The 25,022-nt window shown below is 36.0% G+C and overlaps 1 protein-coding gene across 1 annotated transcript in view; it reads right to left on the bottom strand.

Annotated features, from left to right (window-relative positions):
• Nucleotides 1-25,022, bottom strand: part of LOC134741406 (uncharacterized) — a 73,623-nt gene that overhangs the window by 8,731 nt on the left and 39,870 nt on the right. The window contains exon 2 of the mRNA XM_063674176.1: nt 5,878-6,023. Coding sequence (XP_063530246.1) covers nt 5,878-5,923 — 46 coding nt within the window. The 5' untranslated portion in view covers nt 5,924-6,023. The remainder of the gene's footprint in view (nt 1-5,877; nt 6,024-25,022) is intronic.

Here is a 25,022-nt window from a genome sequence, read left to right on the forward strand (position 1 = left end):
CGAACCACCGTGAGCAATTATCCTTAGGCGGTTATCACACTGCATTCGATTCGCACGTCGCTCCGATGTCTGAGCGAGACAACGCTATGCGTGTATAGCGACATCCCGCTCGCACATCGGATGTGTGATAACCGCCTTAGTCGCTCGGCTCGCGTTGTAAGTGCGCTTTCATAGACTAACTAAGTTAATATAATAATAGGTAACCTAATCGTTTAATAATTATTTTGTAATTTCATAATTATAATCGTTTTAACATTCTTTGGTAACTCGAATTTGGTGATAAACCTATTATTTTGCGAACTAACAACAACAACAACTACTACAACAACAACTATTACAACAACAACAACTATTTTATATGAATTGATGATAAATATTATTTGTCAGTGATTTTAATATTTATTTTTACTAAACAATCGGTTTTGAAATTATTTGATAATATAATTTGTTTGAATATCAAACAAAAAAATATATGCATATTGTATATAGATAGAAGACTATTACAATCATAACGTGATACTCATACATTTATATGAGATCCCCATGCTATGAATATATATAATAATACTTACTTGTAATAATAATTCAGCCTATATACGTCCCACTGTACACAGGCTTTCTCACATGCGCGAGAGGGCTTGGGCTATATAATATAGTCCACACGCTGGCCCAATGCGGATTGGGGACTTCACCTGAATTTTTTCGTTCGTTCGTTCAGGTTTCCTCACGTTATATTCCTTCACCGAAAAGCAAGTGTTAAATATGTGTGTAATAATATTGTCTTCGGTTACCGCAATAGTTACTCATGACATAAAACTATGAAATCGGATTATATCGCCTATATTGAATTTATTAGTACAGCGGCGAGATGGCCTAAAACACCATTTGATGTAACTGTACAGTATACTACCGACAAGTGGTATCGTTGTGTTCGGTAGACTTTACTGAGTACGAAATAAAAACTTGTCACTTTCTAAGAGTGTGGGGGGGATAACTGTGACGTCACAAATCGGCAGTACAAAGTTTTTAACTTTTTTCTTTTAAACATACCATGTGGGGTATCAAACGAAAGGTCATTGTGAGTAGATTACAAATATATAACATAGTCTAACATTTTCACTAGTTGATCTAACAAATTATTAGATAATGATCAAAAATTTCACAATTCAGAGTTGACTTTGAACTGCTCTAAATTTAATACGGCTGAATGGATTCGTCCAAATATTATACAATATGACTGTGAATATCCTTTGTATCATGTCTAAAAATAATTAACCAGATATATCCAAAAATAAGAAAAATACATCAAATTGAATAACACTATAATTTTCTGTTATACTATACCAAAATACATACATTTGATACATTAAACCAGAAAATTATACTGATATTCAACTTTATGTACTTTTCTTATTTTTGGTTTAATTATTTTTAGATATAATGTAGAGGATATTCACAGTCATTGTATATAAATTTTGGGCTAATCCATTCAGCCATTTTCAATTTAGAGCAGTTCAAAATCAACTCAGGACTGTGAAATTTTTGAGCGTTTTCTAATAATTTGTTAGACCAAGTAGTGAAAATGTTAGACTATATTATATATTTGTAATCAACTCTCGATGTACGATGTACCCCACATGGTATGTTTAAAATAAAAATGTTAAAAACTTTGTACTGCCGATTATGTGACGTCACAGTTATCCCCCCACACTCTTATTCTTATTTCGTACTCAGTAGAGTCTACCGAACACAACGATACCACTTGTCGGTAGTATACTGTACAGTGTTTTAGGCCATCTGCCCGCTGTACTATATAATACATCCCGACGTTTCAAAAATGTTTTCGGGATGTATTATAAATTCAATATACGCGATATAATCCGATTTCATAGTTTTATTATATGTGTGTTACTTTGTTATATTCGAATTCATATACTTAAGTAATAAAAAATACAGTTAAGAGTGCCAATAAGCTATTTAACGAACGTATATTTGTATTTGAAATTCCGTATGCGATAGCTAAAGTTGTGCAAAGTAGGTACAACTTATGTACTTAGAATACCATACGGTAGTATAGGAGTTATATGTAAGTTGTGTTTCCGAGGCCAAAAGGTAACAAATTCAACGAGGATTGTGTCTAGAGCTCTTCCTTCCGGGCCATTTGCCAGCAAGTGGGTTGAGATAGTCTGCCTCAGATACGGATCGGGAACCTCAAGCGCTGTGATGTTTATACTTTCAATTACTTAACTCCAAACATTGTGTACCCACACACACGTGGAGCCACGATGTGTGATACCATTTCGTGGAGTGTTTAACCTGTATAACAATTACGTCGTTTATTAGAAAGACCTCCTTATCTCGGTACAAAGGAATACGTAAACGTAATCTAATGTAATTGAAAATTGCCTAGATTGTACGCTTAGCTTACAAATGTAAGTATAATATACAAGTCTGTTAGACGCTAGGCATTTCGACATTAATGTAAGTAGTATGTAGTATGCGATTATACTTAGTTCAAAAGAGTACCTCGTGCAAGAAAGGAGCCATGTGCCCAGCAATAGGACGCATGTATTAAATAAATTATTATCGGGAAGATATTATTAGAATTAGAATTGTCAGTAAGGTTAATTTTTGCATTACACGGAGGAAATTAATTTTCATGGGAACGAAACTAAGGTTTTAATACCTAGCAAAATATAGGTACCATCATACTCGTATCGTAAGCCATTATATTTTTTGATTTAATATCTTAGGCTATACCTACTTATAACTATTGGGCGCCATTCATTTATTACGTACGATTTTTGACAGTTTTTGACCCCCTCCCTCTATGTAAGAAATCCCCCCTATATTACGTAAGATTGTAAAGGAAAAAATAAGTACACGTTTGTTTTAGTGTTTATTAAAAAAAAAAAAACATTTTTTAATGTTTATTTGTACTTACAAAGGCACTGGAGCCCGTTTAATCCAACTCTTCACCGTGTTTGATAGCATAGTGTGGAAATATTATTTTAAATGTCATAATTTCATAGAAATTAAAAAAAATCGCATCTTTGTGATCTTACGTAAGAACTATGAAAACGGCCCTACCCCTAGTAAGAAAAATATATATGTTCGCGCCCCCCCTAAATCGTCTAAAGTAATAATAATGGCGCCTTAATATTAAGTATGGAATGAGGTCGACATAAATTAGGACTGCATTCGTTTTATTTCAAAATATATATTTTATATATTCCGCCATTTTATATTCTGTAGTAACGTCGCTTCCTAAGCAGTAAACGGTTCGATTCTCTTTATAAGACATATATACGAGTAACATATCTGTTCATGCGTATTTATTAATTCGCCGTAAGCTTTATTCACCCTTTTTACGAGCTTTGCATGTTTGTTTACTCGGCAGAGTGCTTGAGAGGATCGTAAAGGATTATAATTCGTGTATTCCTGATCTTGTTTTCAGACTACAATGCCGTATTTTTAAATTTTATTAGGGTTTTATTTTTTAATTTACAGACATCAAAGTGAGAAAGAACACTAAGCAAAAATTATCGTAAATCAAAAAAATATTTATTTTAAGTGATCGTCTGTAAATAAAATTTAATTTTCAAGTAATTAGCAGTCAACACTCGAAAAAAGTAAGCCATAATTCCTATCACATTCCTGGTACTTTTTGCTTTTTTGGGTCTCAGGAATACGTATTTAAGACGAAAGTGAAGGACCCGCGCGAAATCGTCTTTTCATACAAACGTAGTTCACATTCTCCTCTTTGGATATTTACATTATTGGAAATATTTTTGCCACAATTTGCTGTATATCAACCACAGCTATGCCCCTATTAATTTTTTAATTATTATAAGAGTTAGGAGCATTTAAAAATTTGTATGAAATCTGGTTTTCGCCAAACTGTTTTAAAGTCAAACGTAGGGGCATAGCTATGGGTAATATACATACAATTTACGCTATTAATTAACGCCGCTCCAATTAATATTGGATGGCGCTCGCCACAATAATTAAGTAAGCGCCAGCGACAGCCGCCATAAGGTACCTTTTGCCGTGGAAAGTCACATATCTTTACTATTTCATATCTAGTGAATCTCTAATTCATTTCCCGAATCGCGCCGTATTACTACAGATATTAGGGGAGACCAAGGAGAGTTGACACAAATTTTACTGTTTCTATCATAACTGTATTAGAAGCTAGATTTACGAAGTCATCTGATAGCAAATTTCATAACCATTTACCACCCAAAACAGAAACACCATAATGTATTTGGAACTATTTCAAAACATTTGTTTTCTGCATCAATCCGATCTGTTTTAACTCTCCTAATACATAGGTAACTTGAAACAGATGCTGAGGTAAGTTGACACACATCTATAAATTATATTATGAATTTAAACAATATATAGCAAACTAGTGGCAGTAAAATATTTTAACCGATAACAAACGCCAGCTCGATTTAGAAATGTAGTTTTTAATTTCGTCTTTTAGCAAGTTATAATTTTAAAAAGAAAAATATGCTGCGTTAATCAATATTTTTGTTGAGTTAATTAGCTGCTGTCAGTGACATGGAGCCTTATGAAATAAACGAATTTATCAATAAGCTTTCAATTGGTATCCAGTTTTAAAATAAAATTGATAAATATGATTTTAACAGTATGAACTGGAACTGGTATGAACAGCCTCTGCCAAACTCAAACAAAACGGTCTCCCCTATTTAATCTGTAATTACATAAATATTCAGCTTTCATAGATATTCGACTAAATAAATTAGCTTTTTTCAGTAGACCGTCTCTCCTGTTCTGCAGGCTTACCTTCCTTTCCCTGTAAACCTATCAGGAAATATACGTGTATGGTAAGAGCACTATTTATTTGCTATTCATATTTAATAATCGAAATATTGTTACGCTTGAATAAGTATACTCGCAATCTGGGCCATGTGAAATGTTCCGTGAATTATCGTTTTAATTAACACGTTAACGTGCGTATTTACAACATGTTTACCTACTGCAGTTTAATGGGTATTTTTTACATCATCATCATCATCATATCAGCCCTTTATCGCACACTGCTCTCATCATATCAGGCCTCTTACCATCTTCCTCGCGTTCTCCCAACATTTTGCCACGGCTCATGGTAGCCTGGGGTCCGCTTGACAACTAATCCCAGGAATTGGCGTGGGCACTAGTTTTTACGAAAGCGATTGCCATCTGACCTTCGAACTTCCAACCCAGAGGGTAAACTAGGCCGTATTGGGATTAGTCCGGTTTCCTCACGATGTTTTCTTTCACCGAAAAGCGACTGGTAAATATCAAAATGATATTTCGTACTTACATAAGTTTCGAAAAACTCTTTGTACTAGAATAGTACGCCACTAGTCCCGGTGCTGAGCTAATCTTGTCCAGAATTTTACATTTATTATTAAGTATCTATTTAGGAAAGTTATGGCGACCCGAATCTTTTAAGTTTTATTTAATTATAAAAAAAGAGTATTATTTTCGTAGTCGACATCTAGCGTCAAGTAGCGGAATTATCAGTACTGCTACTCGTTGCGACGAACGGAAAATTTAATGCTCAATGATTCTTAACTCTATTTTCAACAACTCCTATTGCTTATAATATTAGTTGTAAATTATTGATCAATACACTTTTCGTCAGTCGCGACACAAGTGACATCTAGCTATAAGTGTCGAGTAGTAGTACTGATAATTCCGCTACTTGACGCTGGACGTTTATGAATAACGCCAAATGAAACCAAATATAATAATGAATAATATGAAAGCGCGCTGCAATAATAAACTTATTTTAAATCCAAATTAGTATATATATAATGTATATATATGTGTGCCGTATGTTGTAAGAGAAGATAAAAATCTTACATAAATGGGCGCTCACGCCAAAAAGAATAATGAGTCTTGGATCCATGGCAAAGCGAACGATGTATCTCAGAGTAGACGATCAAAACAAAGTTGCTTGTTTGTCATGTGATCTCATTTTGATACACTATCGTAACTTGTGGCGGTACCTGAAACAAAAATAAGTGAAATTATTAAATGAATTATATCAAATGAATACGTAACCGTACCAAAGTAAAGAAATATAATTGCCAAAAGGACGGCTATTCATAAAACGGTTATGGATATTATATATCAAATCCATAACCGGTTTACGACAATAAATTACTATTTGATATCAAGGTCATTTTTTATCCCGCTTGCTTTGTAAATAAAATTATAATACTGATCTAATAATAAAAATGTGAAGAAGCTAATGTCTTCGTAACCTAAGATGATGTACATACACACATTACTATTAAATACAGCAAATTTAGATCTGCTTTATTTCAGAACTAATATGTATATAAAATAAAATAAAACATTAGTTGATCAAAAGCTGGCGAACGATAAAGCAAATTCAATACGTCCTTAAGCCGCAAAAACATACAAGTTGATGTGTTGAACAATAACAATTATAGAGGTAGTGAACAATTGCGCAAACATGTTAAATTTAAAATCGGTATCGGATTTGTGCAATGGATTGTTTGCCCGAACAAATGGGATAGACCGCGGACCGTTTTGCATATGGACTGATTATATTGTCCATTAAAGTGGACCTGATGGTAATGTACCTGTTCATTTCCTCGTATGGATAAATTAAATGAAAATAGTTTTTTATTGCAACGGCCGCATACCAGGTTGTAATAGGCTTTGTCAACATTGTGGCATTGAACACCACATATTATACCTAGTTATAAAATGTAAATACATCAGTTAAACAGTTAGTTACGGTCTTAAAATTATATAATATTAAATCAATAGTATTTAAGATTATTAGTTATTGTATTTTAAACGTAATTTGTACATAATAATTATCATTTTCTGCACACCTTTTAGAACAACAATAATCAATAATTACTTTTTCTTTCATTTAAAAATGATTGCAGTCGAGTTCATAAATATGTATTATTTGCCTTAATCCACACTCGCGGGTAAAATACAACTTTGCACCCTTGTATAACAAATAACTATTTTAGAAGCACAAAAACAGCGTCCGCCGACTAAGACCACAGACTGAGGCCTACAGTTCCACAAAGAAGATATACAAATAATTGATTCATTATTTAGGAGCAGGGGCTATCATCGAATGCTTGGATCTATCTATCTTAGGAATGCCAATATAGACCATCAGGTACACATACGCGGCATTATTTTGCTCCGAGATGTGTTGGGTAGTATATTGAATTCGTGAAGCTCGGCTATCCGCATAGCTGTGCGTTATGCGGCGTAATTATTAGTTCCCTTTTTTCCGGCGCGTTGATGCTCGGGCGAAATAATAAAAGGTAAAGATGAGAACCTTAGCCCTCTTTTGTAAGATGTTCTTATTTTGTTTTCAATTATCGACTGATAAAACAGAACAGGTTCTGATGGAATATCTTGTCGCTTTTGCGGCGAGATATGGCTAAGTGGCAAGTCAGATCATAATGCCATCTCTTTCACTCCTGGTTGGTCTTAACAAAGGTAAAGGATCGAGGAGGAGGAGGAGAAGGAGGAGTATTATGATCTCAGTCGCCAGTTCAGCCAATTGGTATTGCGGCAAGTATAGTATAGCTATGTTGATAGTTGATAGAGGTCTGGCGATCATTTTTTTTTGCGTTTATAAAATATTTTTTATAAAGTGAGTATTTTCGGACCAAATCATAAATAATAAACTGAAAGTCCACACAATTATCAGAGAAGAGGGACCTCTTTTCCAAAATTTTGAACGGTAGATCAAAAAAAGTAAACTTTTATAAACAATTACAACAAGTTCATTTGACCTGTTTTTATGTTTCTGCAAATAATCATTCCACCACTTTAAGTCGCCTGCCAAGTTTTACGTAATGTTCGGCCATACATTGTCTATTTATCACTGATAAACGTGCAAAGTCGGACAAAATTAGCGTGGTCGAAATCTATGGTGTTTCGTTTTTGTCGTTTTTAGGATTCCGTAGCCAAAATGGCAAAACGGAACCCTTATAGTTTCGTCATCTGTCCGTCTGTCAGTGTGTCACAGCCATTTATCTCGGAAACTATAAGGTACACCTATATTTTAATGGAATTTGTAACATGGGTGTATGTTGGGAGCCGCAATTAAGTTTATTAAGATTATTAATCGATTTTTATTTTATTTTATTTTACGTTAATATTTTATTAAGGGACACTCCGTATATTTATGTAACTAAAAGTGTTTTTTTTTTTTAGTAAATATCAACATGTGACTGATAGGTCTTTAAGAATAAGGTTAGTTTCTAAAATAATTTTGGATGAAATAAATACTTTTAAGAATAAAATAATTATGTACTCCGAAAGTCGAAAATAATGTATCCTCCACCATAACTTTTGACTTTTCAGGAAAATTATTTTGAACATGATCGGTTGACTCATTAATGAGGTTTCTCCACTAAACTTCTCTTCTTATTAAAATAACGTAAGTGCCGGGAAGATACGCCCTTTTGCTGGTATATCTTTTTATTTCGTATGTACTTAGCGGTTTTTTCGTATAATACCTACGAAGAGATTAAACCCTTCATAGTGCGATGTACTCACGCACTTGGCTGGTGTTTATTTACATGGCTTTAGCAGTTGCACATAAACTTATAATATCTCTAGATTCACTGCTTTAAAAAGTAGCTTGAGAAATATAAAATACTATTATTTGTCGTATCGTGTGAAGTGTACATTTGTCTCGAACTAGGGCGCCTACCTAAGGTCCCGATGTCTCATGCAATTACCACTCGCGTCCATCTGTTGACTTATCACTTCTGCAGGCGACGGCTTCAATTGTATCTGGCGTGTTGGCGACACACTCAAGCATCTACATTTGTACGTATAGAACCTCGTCAAGCCGAATTTCTGTGTAGATTGGCATCTATTGTTCAAAGTCCAGTCTGGCATAGCGGAGCGTATTGAAAGCATTTGAATGCTTAGTAAGTTCCGATTGTAGGCAGTAGTCGCATCACTGGAGTACTGAAATGTATGCAGGGGAATTCTACGGACGTCCCATTCTATTCAGCCTGAGCCCATGAATCGTTAGGCAAAGAGATTAGCATGATAGCTATAATTGTATTGTTCTGCTTTTTAAATAAAAAAGACACTACCTAAGAAAAGAAGATATGTTCTATTCTGGCATGACTTGATTTGGTATTATATCATATCAGATCAAATCAATAGTGTATGTATGATTTTTTTTAAATTAAAAACAATCATATTAAAATGTATGACCGTGAGTTTTCGCATTATACCTGTATGTTCCATTATGATTAGAATTTATTTAACAGCAAATTTTGAAAACGTTTTGTACAAAATGATCAGTAACTCCAGACTGCATGACAGGAAAGAGCTTCTCAGGTGCCTGAGACGAATTTCTAACTATCAGGCCAATTCGAGTTTTAGTTATTAGATCTGTTTCCAATAATTATGATACTGATCTGTCAGTGTCAAAAGTGACATTACTTCAACCAAAAACGTCACTTTTGACCCTGACAGATCAGTATCATATTTTAAACAGATCTAATAACTAAAACTCGAATTGGCCTGTATATTTCTCGGCAAATCTGTTTGAGCCACATCCGATACCTACTCCCTGCAGCTGTCAACAGTCGAGCGCCCCATCGTCACGTGAAGGAGCTTTGTGCGGTCTTATGACTGGCGTTATGTGCGTGAATGGGCGACTGTTTGCCAGGGAGATGGTCGCGATGTTTGTGGCGGCTGGCGGCTGTCTGGAACTATTAAGCCGATGCTCGGGTTACAGTAGGGAGAGACAGAAAAACAGCAAGGACCAAATGGACACATGTTTCCATGAGATTTTTGCGTAACACTTAATTTGACATGTTCCAATAGTTTAGTTTAGTTTAGTTTATTTATTTCATGGTAATAAATTATATGAATTTATATTTTTATATTAAAAAATAAATTAAGAATTTCTTTATTCAGACACGGTGTTCCAAATTTGTTAGTTAGTTACTTAAAAGCTAGGTTATTTATACTAAAAATATTTTTACACTCAATTCTTTATTCTTTATTCTTTATTCAAACAAACACAAGTATAAGTTTACAGCGACCTACGCCAAGACACTTATACTGTTAATACATAGTCAGTATCATAAACATGTATACATTTTTCGAACTACGAGTATCTCTAGGAACTTAAATTAAACATACTTAATTTAAAAAATACACATCCCCTGAATGGGGGCTTATATTGATGATCGTCAATAATTTGGCATGCAAACATAATATATATATACAATTATATAATGTCAACAATAATAATCAAATAACAACAAATACTGAATATATTAACGAGAGCCCCTAGGCTGAAGATTATATTATATTGGGCTGAAATAAACAAGATAGTAGTAATTCAATTATTATTGCGGCCTAATTCGAAACGACCCCCTATTAGCCAAGTCGGTAGTGTAGTGACCCTGCCTGTGAAGCAGGAGGTCCCGCGGGTTCAAACCTGTTCGAATTTGTTCCTGAGTTCTGAATCTGTTCTACGTACATTTTTTTTTTAATTCGTATATAATATATATAGTCGTCTAGTAGCCACAACACAAGCCTTACTGAGCTTACTGTGGGCCTAAATAGATTTGTGTAAGATTGTTCTATAATATTTATTTTTATATATTTATTCCATACCTACAAAAACGCCGTTTTAATTTGAAACCTCATTTAAAATAATAGGTAACCATGGTCAATAATAGCAAAGCGGCACAGATGTTTACAACCACAGCATAGATATTTGCAATACGAAATACGATACGTATGAAACGAAGAACTTTTATTTTACAAAAATGACTACGCTAGCTGTCACCGCTATTTTACTAAGGGCGAATTGAATTGGATCGAAGTCGATTGTATTTGCCGACTCTACCGGATCCGGCAGTTGGTTCATCCCTCTATTCAAACAACATTTAATGAGGTGGCCCGGCTGAAAGACTGCGACTCTTATGGTACCGCTCTTTGTTCATACAAATTATCTGTATTTTGCAGCACCGGCTAGAAGTAAAATATATTGACCACACATTTTCTTAATTGCAAAACAGGTAAACTTACAATGACGTAAAATATTTATTTTATTTTGTACCGTAGTTTTGTACTTTTTTTTTAAGAGAAATAAACTACTTATTAGGTAACAATAAAGTGTATACCAAAAATAAAAGGTTCGAAAATCAAAAATATGAAGACTACCTCGAAAACAACGTAGCGTAGGTACCTAGTAGCAACACGGCACGGTCGGCACGTAGGTATACCTATACATACGTATTTATTATATGCTGCCCGATTTATAGGTAGGTATACCTTACCTAGACAGAGACAGCTAAAATCTATAGCTATTTATTTACACATACGATTTCCTAAAGAAAAATAACTTGGTAACTTACGCGGGACGGTGCAAATGTAGCAAAAGTCAGCAAGTAGTATGTAAATATTGGAAGACCCGCTGTAGATAAACTGGAGACGAATGTTGTCTGGTAATTTATGTTAGCAGATCCGCGCCTATTGCCTTTGGACGAACAACATGTCCGCTCGAGACTAAATTTATATCCCAAGTTTTAGCGGACCGGAGCTACCCGCGGAAACATCCCGTGCCCGCCGAAACCGATAAAGAACTTACCAGAAGTGATACAAATGAGCGTAAATAACAAAAAACCCCGATGCTTATTCTTTGTTTGCCAGAGTTCCTGTGTTTACACTACGAGAAAGTTTGCGGGAACACGTCTGAATTAGAAGCAATTGTAACGATGAGAAGGCGTATTCTAATTTTAATTATAGGATATGAATTCGATCTGGATTCGATATAGATCGCTCTGTCAGTATCAAAAGTGACGTTTTTGGTTGAAGAAATGACACTTTTGACACTGGTAGATCCGATCCATATGTAATGCCGATCGAATTCATATCCTATAATTAAAATTAGAATACGCCTGCAGATGTTTGATTCAATTGAAACATATCTAACGTGTGCGAAGATAGCGAAAAAATATGCTAAGCAAACAAGGCGACGACGCGCGACCGTGCCGCAGTTTTGGCTGCATCCCAGACACGTTTTGCATTTTATTCAAAACGTTGACTTGAAGGACAAAGTTTTATTATTTTACTACTGTGACGTGATTCGAATGCACCTGAGCGGTGCGGTGAGCCGTCAGCGCTGCTGGTACCTACATCTCGACCGGATTCCCGCTAGTAGCGTATAAATCATAGCATTTCAGTGGAGGATAATTAAATCGATAAAAGCTCTCAGGTAGTAGGTACTCGCACTTGGCGGACTCGCGTTCCAAGGGTTCAGTCCATTACACAATTTTTAACAATGTATTATTTTATGTAAAATGTGAGTAAAATGTCTTTAAAAAACCCGTAGGGGTCGGATCAATAACTAAGTCCGACTCACGCTTGACTGCACATTTCTAATAGGTTTTCCTGTCATTTATAGGTGAAGAACTATTTTGTGTATATTTTTCAAAATTTTAGATCCAGTAGTTTCTGAGATAAGGGATTGGTCATTTTTTGCCTATTTTCTTGAATAACTTCTAAACTGTTTATATTTGAAATTCTCACAAGGAGCTGTTTCATTTGATATATAACACAATATAGTTTGAAAATTTTTATTTTTTAATTTTCTCATTCACCCCTAAAAGTGTTTAAAATTCATTTGTTTACGTTACATGTCCGTCTTTGGGTCACAAACTTACATATTATGTGTACCAAATATCAATTTGAAGTTGAAGACATTACTTTTCCATTTAGACATTGTGTACGTTAAATAAAGTGGTTAGTTAATCTGATTCAGAATGTCTGCCAAGTTAAACCAGTTTGACAGCACTGGCTTTCCTCGAATGCGGCTGACCCAGTGGGTCGCGCTCACTGCAAAGGTTTTCGGGGTAATATAGTCCGAAGACATTATGTTGAAACTTGAACTTAATTGGTCCAGTAGATTTGGAGAAAATACCCAGGTATCATTTATACGTCATCATGACGTCATTACGACGTCGCTGACGTTACTTTGCTACCTGGGTAGGCTGTGACAGACGGACAGACAGACAGACAGACAGACGCACGAGTGATCCTCTAAGGGTTCCGTTTTTTCCTTTTGAGGTACGGTGTGAGTCGGACTCGTGCACCGACGGTTCCGTACTTTTTAGTATTTGTTGTTATAGCGGCAACAGAAATACATCATCTGTGAAAATTTCAACTGTCTAGCTATCACGGTGCATGAGGTACAGCCTGGTGACAGACAGACAGATGGACAGACGGACAGCGGAGTCTTAGTAATAGGGTCCCGTTTTTACCCTTTGTGTACGGAAGCCTAAAAACAATACGCACGGCCGCCCGCTTATTGCACAGCGAGTTGCGTTCGGAGAAGGACCTGAACTCACGGCGCCTTAAGGAATATGGGCAGTATGGCAATAACTAAATAACATTAGGAATGCAAGTCAATTTTGCTATAATACCGTCACACTCGTCACAGCTCCAGGCTGTGTGGTTGGTATGAAAACGTGATCGGGCACTTTGGGCGCTGCCGCAAACGGTAAAGGTTAACGTTCCAAAGGTATTTAGTAGGTAGTTATTATATTTAGGTATTTATTTATTTTAACCTTTATTGCACAAAACAAGTGAAACGTACAAAAGCCGGACTTAATGCCTTGAGGCAACCAGTCAACCATTGGGCCAAATAGAAACATAACTACAAATACCATCCTAGAATTTACACACAAAGGTTATTTTATAATATGTCAATATATTTATATTTATTACAATGTTAACTACTTACATGTAAATGTGTTGACATGTACACAGCTCGCCTAAAGCTGGCCATACACACTAGGGTATGCCTGCGCAGTTTTGCCAACTGCACTGCACGGGTAAAACGTAGCGTATGTGGCATTCGACTGTGCAGTTTTCTAACCATCTTCGACTGTGCAGTTGAACTGTACAGGCAAAACTGCGCAGGCGTACCCTAGTGTGTATGGCTAGCGGCTGCACCGCCTATACAGTTCATCGTTTGGAGCTCGGAGAACCTTATTCCTCACATCATCACACCAGAAGTCATCATATCACCGAAAGTCCGCTGGACACAGGCAATCTCCAAAACAGGTGGTATGCTGCCCTGAACTTTGATTGCCGATCTTTTTACGGTTACGTACCCAAAGGATAATAACGGACCCTATTACTAAGACTCCTCTGTCCGTCTGTCTGTCTATCACCAGGCTGTATCTCATGAACCGTGATAGCTAGACAGTTGAAATTTTCACAGACGATGTATTTCTGTTGCCGCTATAACAACAAATACTAAAAAGTACGAAACCCTCGGTGGGCGAGTCCAACTCGCACTTGTTTGGTTTTTTAACTTGATTCTATTGACTGCCCCAGATTGAAGTATTTTGAGAAACATCTCGTTGTGCCTTAGGGTTCTTCCTTTCATTCTCAGTTCTATTTAAAATATTTTAAAGCTAAATAAGTAAATACCTACTAGATAAAATAATGTAAAAAAATATTTTCAGTATTCAGTATTCAGTCATTTATTGCCTTCATAGGTACATAGTAAGATGTTACATAATAATTTTGATCAGCTATGAACCCTGTAGGGCACTGCAACTTAATACTCACTAATTAACCACATTCTTACCTACGTAACTTACTAACTAAGTAATTAGTAATAAGTAGCTAAGGATCACGATTATAGGTTACAATACATAATATATTAAATTTGACATTCCAATTAAAGATTATATTACATGTTATTGAATTTCACATTAGATAAGAGATCAAATATTATTAAATTTACATTAAAATGGAATTTTACATTGCGATTGGAGATTAAATATTGTTAAGTTTCATTTTTCACTTCTCATGCTCGTAAAGTTCGAAATAAAGTCGTGTGTAGACGACATTAAAGCGCTTTTTAAGCTCTAGTGCATAAAGTAAAATCATCTATTACGACCCTTATTGACTTAGCAAGTCCAGAATCTACCATACAGACTGCCAGCACTGCCGACGCGCTCCCTACCGGCGCGCTCCCGACCAGCGTGGCCCGCGCCCCCGACCGGCCGGAGTACAATTTTCTTTGGTCTTGAATAAATACGATAAAATAACCTAAAATATTGGATATTTTTGTATATTTCACTCACAATCGAAGTGAAAAGCAGTGTATAAACTCAGGTATATGTGTCCATTGTTATCCTAGACTATATTGGTTCTCGCTGCGCTCGGACCAATAAATTGCCTCCGGTAAAAATGAATCGCTTTATGCCCTTGTTGTACAATCTACTATATTTATTTTATGTCAATTCCTGCTGAATAAATAAAAAAAACCCACACAATGCAGTACCTGCGTACAGTTGCCCGAAACCGATTTTCATTTTAGACATTCGACCACATCTCATTCAAATGCAAATCCATTATGCGCACCACGAAACGTCCAATACGTACGCTTTACATGCGCAATGAATATTAAAATAACATAAAGGGATGCTTCATAAGGCATTCAGTAAATTGACAAATGAAATCGGCAATGAATAAAATAAATATAAAATACAGTTTCGATTTTTAGGGTTCCGTACCCAAAGGGTAAAAAACCGGCCAAGTGCGAGACAGACAGACAGACATGACGAATCTATAAGGGTTCCGTTTTTTGCCATTTGGCTACGGAACCCTAAAAAAGGGACTCTATTACAAAGACTCCGCTCTCTGTCCGTCTGTCACCAGGCTGTATCTCATGAACCGTGATAGCTAGACAGTTGACATTTTCACAGATGATGTAGTATTTCTGTTGCCGGTATAAAAACAAATAGGTACTAAAAACAGAATAAAATAAATATTTAATTGGGGCTCCCATACAACAAACGTGATTTTTTGGCCGTTTTTGGCGTAATGGTACGAAGCCCTTCGTGCGGGAGTCAGACTCGCACTTGGCCGGTTTTTTGTTGTCGTACAAACACATCGTTAATTTTCATCGGTAATTTTTTATCTACATGAAAATACTCTCATTTATAAATTAAGTTAAAACTTGTGTATAAACAAAATGATGTGGATGAACTACTCAATCAGTTAAGGTGAAGTAGGTTCAGAAATTTAAAAAAATCGTAGCGCTTGTTTGGATCACAATATGGCTGCCATAAATTTAATTAGCAATCTTGAGGCCTTTCTCGAAGTACTGTATCAATTCGAATCCAGAGTTCTTGACTTTCGCTCGATACAAATTATGCACAAAAGCAAAAATATGGAAATTGCTTCTAAAATTCGGCAATATCACCACCAAACCAAACCAAAAATTAAAACTATGAAAACGGATTATATCGCGTATATTGAATTTATATCCCGACGTTTCGAACCCTTTACAGCGTTCGTGGTCAACGGATGACTCAGGGTTCGAAACTTCGGGATGAATTCAATATACGCGATATAATCCGTTTTCATAGTTTTATTACAAAAAATTAAAATTAAAAACATGATATCGGCGCTCCCGGGCACGCACTACCATCTCGCTCACGCTTACGCTCAGTAAGAGTGAGAGAAGAACATGAACTTACTGGGCCTTAAAGGAAAATGTGTGGATTTTTCCTCACAAGAGAAAAAGCTCCGCCTAGCTGTGGAGCCTACATATGTAGCCTGGAGGTATGATTGATGCATGGTTAATCGATCAGTCTCTTAGGGCCACTTGCACCATTCACTAATCCGGTGTTAACCGGGTAAACCTGGAGTTACCAAGGTTACAGTACAATTTAACACCGGGTTAACGGTTTAGCCGGTTAACCTCGGGTTAGTGGGATGGTGCAACAGCAAGTGGCGCTTAGTAAGTAAAAACAAGTTACCTAAACCTCACATATTTCTAAATAAGTTGCAACGTCTAAAAGGGTTAAGTTAGACGTGAACAATAATTCATATTAATCAGAAACACAATCCATGCATTTGCTGAATTACCCAACAAAGCCTTGCCGGTAACTTCCTTAACACGAATCAGTTAAAATGCTATTCCTTGGGTTATTTCGTAAGGTTGAGCTGGGCCTGAGGCATTTGATCAGCGCGGCATGAGTCACTCCACGAGGGCGCGCCTTCGACGGTTCGGCCGATAACAACAATGGATCCTTAACTGCCAGCCGAAAGGTTATCGCCGAACCTCCCACGTTACCGTAGTACATCGTTATGTAAGGATTTACGCCAGTTTGTCAGGCAATTATAAGTCTGATTAACAGCTTTTATTTGGGTCAGAAACTTTTAATTAATATTTGTTGTCGCATTGTAATTAGCCATAATAATATGTAGGTATTAGCCGTATTAGGATTAACCTGTATTGTGAAATGTAATCCAAAACTGTAATACTAAACAATATGTATGAGTAATTTCATAGCTATTTGAAATAATACTTATTTATTTTAATTACACTGGCTATCCTATAGAAACCTTAGACCACCACTACTTCTAGCCAAATAAGTACTTGATACTGGCTGTGAACTAATTTTTATTATTATAATTATAAAAGCGTTGGATCACAACCACATGTTATAATGTAGGAAATATTGTTATAAAAGAAATGCTTAATCAATTAAATTATTACAACTAAAATGCATAATTATGTTATTCCATTTAGCATAAATGGAGCAGCCTGTCTGTACCGATGCGCCGACCGGTTCTTGTTTGGCTTGGCCGGCCGGTGCACGGTGTGATAACAGATGCGCTCAGTTTGTGATTAGATGTGTAAGTATTGTATTGTAAGTATATTTAATTATTTAAGTACACTGCGGAATGGAGTATCGAAACAAACCATTCTGGTTTAACGATGCTTTTGGATCAAATACAGTGGAATCCGTTTATTATGACTCGGCTTATACTGACCAACCGCTCGCTTACTATGACATGACGTAATTTTCTGTGTGAAGTTTGGTTTTCATATAAAATTATTTGTGACAAAGTCGGATAAAATGACTTCGCTTATAGCGACACACCGCTTACTATCCTATTTTCATGAAATTATGTCTGGTTATACTGACACATTCGCTGGTTTTCGTGGCCTCATGTCTTTCCCTGCGAGGATGTTTAGGGCGTGCGTGGCGTGTAAGTTGTTTTAATTTTGATTCTCAGTGACAAGTTGATAATTGGTACAAGGTTAATAAAACATCTCTTCCAAAAGAATTTGGGATTCATTTGAAAAAAAAAATACAAAAATAAGAAGTTAATCAACTCCGCTTAGTATGACGTATTTGTCACTTCCCTTATTCGATGTCATTGTAAGCGGTTTCTACTGTATTATGTATAAATAAATAATAATAATGTGCAACCATCTCCACAGTTTTATCCAAGTGAGGATTTGTTTGTTGACTCAGATTTGTAGCCACGAGGTAGCCACATTAGTAGATTTATTGTAATTCAATTATACATCTAAAACTTACCTATAAACTATATACACTCTTACAATCATGCGTCTTAAACGCACCGGTCGCAAAGGTTACACGCGTCAGAAATACACGTACGGTACGAGTATTTACACTAATTTACCTATTACGAGTTGGTGGTTATGGTGGTGGTGGTTACGGCGGTTTTTGGATAGAATCGATCGTGAAGATAAATAATAAGTACGGGAACAAAATATTAAGATTTATAGGTGCAATAACAGCTGTTGCCTATTTTGTAAGCTTGTACGGGCAGGCTGGTAGGTGAGGCAGATAATGTTTGCGCGATCTCCTTGTTCCCCATTGTGCGCGGTTAAGCGGCGACATAAGCATCTCCGAGATCTGTCTGCCATTGTTAGACGCGATCGATGTTCGTCTGAACCCCACAAAGGGCAGGGGAGACTTGTTTGTCGCAAAATTTATTACAAGGCACATCGCGTCGGGATACATACTACACTAATACCGCTGCCGGGCGCCGCCCATCGAATGATCGCGCCCGGCGGATAAAACGCCTGGTTCTGGTTCTACATTTTGCGAATGTATCGAAATTATGCGATGTTTACGTAGTACCTACGTACATTGGATGGATGGATTTTACGAACGGACATGGACAATTTTACAAACTTTGTACTGTTCACTAATTTTATGGGCGGGTTGAATACATATGTGTTGCCGCCGCTATCAGACTAGACGTTTACATGACCCATTTAAGTTTGCTCTTGTAAAATGGCAGTCCAAAGAATTATTGAGATTAATTCTGCTTATAGGCGTCAGAGGCGCTTTCTTCACATCCTCAGTATTATTTAAAATCCCTGTTAGTTGCTTTGACTCGGTAGCTTGCTAGCTACAATGTTTATTTCAAATCTTTTAGGATAAAGTTTTTGGAATACCTAAGCGAATAATACATATTTATGTCCATTCATTGCACAAATAGTTTACAGTTACGTTGTTGTGTTTACACAAACAACGCTAAAAAAAGCAAGCCGACACCTTCCTTATTAATTAATTAAAATCTGAAATCCTAATAACATAACGGACACGATTTACCATTCTTTAGCATTCTATTACTTTGCGTAATTACTATATGCTGGATTTATACAATTTATGACTGTTTGTTATTGATGTATTTTCACCAGGGAAGAAATAAGTTCAATTTTCGTAATTATTTTCATTTGCATAGTAAGAATTGAGAGAAATGTAAACAGTAAACTGTAAATTAAATAGTAAAATACTGGGCCTGTAATTTTAGTATATCATGACTGTACTTTAAAACGGAATATAAATTCTATATTTGAATGGAATTTTGATTTTTAGATTGTTACTGGGACGACGTTACTAATGGATGAATAATGCTGTATATTTTGGGCGCCGTAATGGGATCTCAAATATAGTCGCTCGGGAATAACTCGGATTTATTACTGAGAATGTCCGCGTCGTTGGCCTTTCAGGACGGGTATTGTGTACGACGATGACGTAATTAAAAGAGACAAGTGTGTTTAAATGATAAACTCATCAAACACAATGAATGTCCAGGCTATCAGACTTTGGAACGATCTCCCACTCTCTATCAGACAAGCGCAAACCAAATTCACATTCAAGCGCATGTTGCGCAAGTATTTCCTACCATACCTAGTGTGAATCATTAAGATGACAAACTTTCTTCTTCGTCAACTTAATGATTCACATTAGGTGTATAGATATGTATAGTATCTATGTATGTATGTTTATTAGTATTAAGTATATGTGTAAGTTTATCAATATAGTTTATATTAATTTAGTCTTGGTTACAAATTCATTTACTTTAAAAGACACTGCACCTACTTAAATCATTCTTATTTAACCCATTGGTTGACTGGTAGAGAATGCCTTAAGGCATTAAGTCGGCCTTTTGTACCTTCATGTACTGTACAATAAAGTTTAAATAAATGAGTCTGGTATGGGTCCTAAAGGTTAACTGGTAGAGAATGCCGTGTAGCATTAAGTCCGCCTTTTGTCACTGTATATTTTTACTGTGCAATGAAGATTAAAATAAAATAAATAAATAAATATGGGGTGGCATAGCCCGATTAAGAATCACCTTCAGATTTTAACTAGAGGAGAGCGGAACAAAACGGAAACGGGTGGCCTGTTCTTATCTTTAGGCAACATTTTGTTTTATTATAATAATATTTGGTATTTCTTACCCCGCAAATTTAAGAGAAATGAGATTAAATAGTTCACTTGCAAAAAAATAGCTAATTGAATAATTATCATAATATTTGACGTTTAATGTTACTACTAATTAAAATGTACGCTTAAGAGTAATTGCAGAAACGACGATTTTTACTCCGTTTTGTCCCCTACTCTGTCTTGATCTCCTCTGTTGTATAAAGCGTGCATGGTACATAAATTCGCAAAATTTGTACATGCATTTCCTAATATTGTTTTTCTAGAACCAGTATTCTAAATACTTTAATAACAAGGTCATATATATACTGCTATGATATCGTCTAGTAGACGGGACACAACTTAATCTGGATCACGCGGATATTCCTTTGAACAAATATTTAGACAGGCATTTAGGTAAGTCGTACGTCAACAACTGTTACAGTGTTACACGCTGATTGTGTGATATGAGTTATGAATTATCATTAAATTCTATCGACCATATAAGCCAAAGTAAATAACTTCAAGCTATCTTAAGCATCATAACGAAGAAAAAAAATGTATGTATGTATGTATTTTTTGTCGACGGTAATACTAAAGGTGACTGTCCATTTGTAACTGCCGCTGCACTGCAGTTGCGACGTTACGCGGTGCCGCACTACTGTAGCAGCACGACTGCGGCTGTTGCGGCGTGCAGTCGCGACAGCGTTCGTTGATGGCTTGTCAATGTCAAGTCATATAATGTCAGACGTACAAATAAAATACTAATTTACTTTTGTATTTTTTACGTGAAGAAGCGAGTGACGATAATGCTACATGCTACATGAAAAAGAAGACCAGTTTGCCTTTCTACAATAGTCAGAGTCCGACGAAGGCAGCTACGCAATATTAATAAAAAATCTGATATTTAATGGTGATCCTTCATTCAGATAATATTGCCGATTAAATGAAAAGCAATTCAACATTGAATGAGACTTAATAATTGACGAAATACAATCAAATTACTCAAATAAAATTAATGCAGAGGAAAAATTATTCTTAACATTAAGGTAAGTTCACAATGTGAAATTTTCTTCCCCATCCTCTTGCCTAAATGCGTGACCACCGCACACAGCAATCCGACGGAAACGGGACTCATGGAGTTCGTGATATATACGGGGGGAGTGCGCACTTGATCCACCTGCATCACGTATAGGTACTCGGCCGTCAGAAACGTGCGGCTGGATTTAGAAGTCTGTAATAAACGTCCCCTCAAAACCATGCCAGGTAGGCTCTTTTAGCAGGCCTTTTATTGATTTCTGCAAAGTGATTCGTGGGTTCTGGAGATGACGATGCGACACGTAAGAATAAAATTATCCAATGGTGGGCAGGCAGTCATTCGGTGTTAGCAAAATATTACAGATTTATCTTTCTAAGTATCCATATTAAGCCAATTTTACTTTCCTTAGGTACCAAACAGTGAAGTATGATGAATAAAATAATTTGTAATTTACACTTCATATTGTCCAGTTGCAGGTGTGAATGGGCGACGGCACTCTATGATATGACCGCACCATCCATATAAAACTTGACGGGCGAGACAAGAAATCCTTTATTAAGAAAGATATTTCCCTCGCCTTGGCCGATAGAAAGAACTTTTAATAAATTAATTTGAATAATAAATGGTTTCCTCGTGTTGGTGTGAAGAATTACGTGTTGCACTGTAACACAGTTTGTTTAACCCTCATGCCTTGAGACCTCCGCAACTGTCAATATTCTAAATTTTAAACCATTCGCTTCTCTCGTGGTTCAATTTTGTATCGTTTCGTATGTTTGGATATCAATATGTTACCATGAGGTATTAAATAACATCTTTGCCCCTTGTAATAAAAATAAATGATTGCTTCTTTTATTTAGCTCAGGAATGGCTTTGCAATGACAAAATGAGAAATTGTCACCATAAACGACATTATATAATATGATATATTACAATACAATTACAGTTGCCAGGAATATTCGGCAACTATTCGGTATTTGGCCACTTTGCCGGATATTTGGTATTCTATTTGCCTCTCTATCGCTCGTGCCCTGTCGAGCTTATAGCTATCCTCGCAAAACTACGAAAAAATAAAAGAACAGTTTATTTAATGAATCTATAAATAATATCGTCGTATTATTTGAATCCCTAAATCAATAATCTCAAAATAATAATAATGTACAAATTTCTAGAGAAGGCGGAGAATGTAAAGTTATAGCAAGAATAGTGCCTGGGCGTGGGCATAGATTTAATAATAAACTATACAATTATTTTCTGGATCAACAAGAGTAGAACCTAAATCAACTTCAACTGAATGCTACTAAACAAAGCCCTCAATGTCAGCCTTACGTGCAGAACATGTTGAACATATAATGTATACACTTTTTTGGGAAACAGGTTTTTCGTAAATTAATAAAAAAGTATAAAATAAGACATGTTTTATTTTTCACAACTCTTTATTAACTTTAGTTTTGTCCGCCATGATCGTGATATCAGCAGCTTGAGCCTTGAACTGCAACTTGTAGGTACCTGGAAATTAGAAATTATCTTTTCAGTTTCATGTTGTATTTTGAATATAACTATGTATTTTTGTATGTATATGATTTATTGCTTGCAAGTTACATATATGTATGTCTGTTTGTTGAATTTAACTTCAAATCAGTAAAACGGAGCTAGTAGCGGACAAGCTGTGTTAAACGGTTTGTCTTTAGATATTCTGGCCACATCATCACAGAAAATAAATAGGTAATAGTGACCCGACCACCAAAATGGACTTTTAAATATTCGTAGTAAAATAATATTAATTTTATACTTACATCGACGTGATCCTCACAGCAATATTGTGTGTAACACTTGAAGTATTCCATTCCACATTTACTTCACGACAACACCGTCTTTCACGTAGGTCTTCGCGGACTATAATTTTTGTAAATCATTCCCACAAGTGGAAACAAGGTTTTTGATATATTAAGCAATCAAAATCTACTGTTTAGGTATTAAAAATTATAAATCAAATCGTAAGAAACTAGCGGTTTAACTGAATTTTTTTATTATGACAATTGATGACAATGACATCTTTGACAATTACGTGAGTGACGGATTTATTTACTATGGTTCGATAACTTTTACTATACGATGACATTATTATATTCAGCCTCGCGAGAAGGTCAAACTAAGGTCATCAGTATATTTGTTGAAATATCTTCAATCCTCGATTATTATATCGCAGCAAATGTCGGAAACTGTTTAAAAACCTAATATCTCGAAATGGTTATCGAAATAGAACATTAAAAAAAATGAACAATCCTAATTAGAGATTGGATTTTGCAAGTAGTGAGTAAGAAGTGCGACTGTGTGCACGTTTCCCCCCGCAAAAAATGGCAGAACGATTTGTACGGTAAGATATCGCTTGGGCTCCTCCCTTCCGACGTGTCGGAAGCCGGTGTTGCTCGAAGGGTTTGCCAGACTATAGTTAACTTCCGAATTTGACACTCTCTTTTTCGGACCTATCATTCTAGTTTCCTAACTGGCTCTGTGATACTCGTATGGCTCAATATAGATTAGCAAAAAAGTTTACAGTAGTACTACAGTCGCCATCAGATATGTCGGAGCGACCGAGGTGCTAAATATATCTGAACATGCACTCTAGCGCCTTGACAATAAAGGCGTGTTCAGATATTTGTGAGCTCCTTGGCCGCCCCGATATATCTGCGATATATGGCGACGGTACCATCGGGGTTGTTTATCCGTGGGTGTAATAACTCCTTAGAACGTAGTGGTTATATCCTCTTTGCTTAAAACTACTAATATCTGTGATCAAAGACAATTCAGTGCAGGTGACAGATTTGACGTGCGGTCTGCAGCCGCAGTTGCAATAATACACCAAATACGCAAAAATGGCCATGCTACGTGCAGTCGGTCTTGTCATTCATTTTACTATGGAAATTGACAATAACACCGACGTGTCGGAGCAGTAGTGCAGCTGCGGTCGGGAAAACGTTAAAATCACCATATTACGTGCAGTCGATATCGTCATTCATTTTACTATGGAAATTGACAATAACACCGACGCGTTTGGGCCGCCGCAGTAGTGTCGGAGCAGCAGTGCAGCTGCGGTTGGAAACGGACAGTCACCTTAACAATGACCCTTATAAAATATGTTATCCACTTAAAGTGAAAATCGGCTGCCAAAAATATTGTAGGTACATAATAAAATAAAATTAAAGCATACCAAGATAAATAACAGACATCGCATTAAATTGAACCAAAGTACACAAAACAATGTATTTACATTTTTATACATTTTTTAATTCGGTGGTTAAATCTAATTATTGTTTATTGATAAACGATAAATTATTGTTTTATTTTCTGAGCGTATTTTCTTATTTTCTCTTGGTTGGTGGTTGGTTATCGACAATTGCAGCGACGGAATATAA

This window comes from Cydia strobilella, chromosome 5 (assembly GCF_947568885.1).
Source record: "Cydia strobilella chromosome 5, ilCydStro3.1, whole genome shotgun sequence".
Classification (NCBI taxonomy): Eukaryota; Metazoa; Arthropoda; class Insecta; order Lepidoptera; family Tortricidae; genus Cydia; species Cydia strobilella.